The 443-nt window shown below is 62.5% G+C and overlaps 1 protein-coding gene across 1 annotated transcript; it reads right to left on the bottom strand.

Annotated features, from left to right (window-relative positions):
- Window positions 1-5: 5 nt before the first annotated feature.
- On the bottom strand, window positions 6-437 carry LOC102725609 (tubulin beta chain; the record flags this gene model as incomplete). The annotated part of the gene is made up of 1 exon (XM_081811404.1): window positions 6-437. A coding segment is annotated over exon 1 (417 nt), but the record flags the coding sequence as incomplete, so codon positions are not given.
- Between the last annotated feature and the right edge of the window lie 6 nt (window positions 438-443).

The following is a 443-nucleotide window of genomic DNA, read 5'->3' as shown; positions in this document are numbered from 1 at the left end:
TGTTCGTCGGCCGTGGCGTCCTGGTACTGCTGGTACTCGGACACCAGGTCGTTCATGTTGCTCTCGGCCTCGGTGAACTCCATCTCATCCATGCCCTCGCCCGTGTACCAGTGGAGGAAGGCCTTGCGCCGGAACATGGCCGTGAACTGCTCCGAGATGCGCTTGAACAGCTCCTGGATGGCCGTGCTGTTGCCGATGAAGGTGGCCGACATCTTGAGGCCGCGCGGCGGGATGTCGCACACGGCCGTCTTGACGTTGTTGGGGATCCACTCGACGAAGTAGCTGCTGTTCTTGTTCTGCACGTTGAGCATCTGCTCGTCCACCTCCTTCATGGACATGCGGCCGCGGAAGATGGCGGCCACGGTCAGGTAGCGGCCGTGGCGCGGGTCGCAGGCGGCCATCATGTTCTTGGAGTCGAACATCTGCTGCGTGAGCTCGGGCAC

Source organism: Leptonychotes weddellii, unplaced genomic scaffold (assembly GCF_054177405.1).
Source record: "Leptonychotes weddellii isolate Sample4059 unplaced genomic scaffold, ASM5417740v2 HiC_scaffold_74288, whole genome shotgun sequence".
Lineage (NCBI taxonomy): Eukaryota > Metazoa > Chordata > Mammalia > Carnivora > Phocidae > Leptonychotes > Leptonychotes weddellii.
This window is presented reverse-complemented; position numbering and strand designations above follow the sequence as displayed.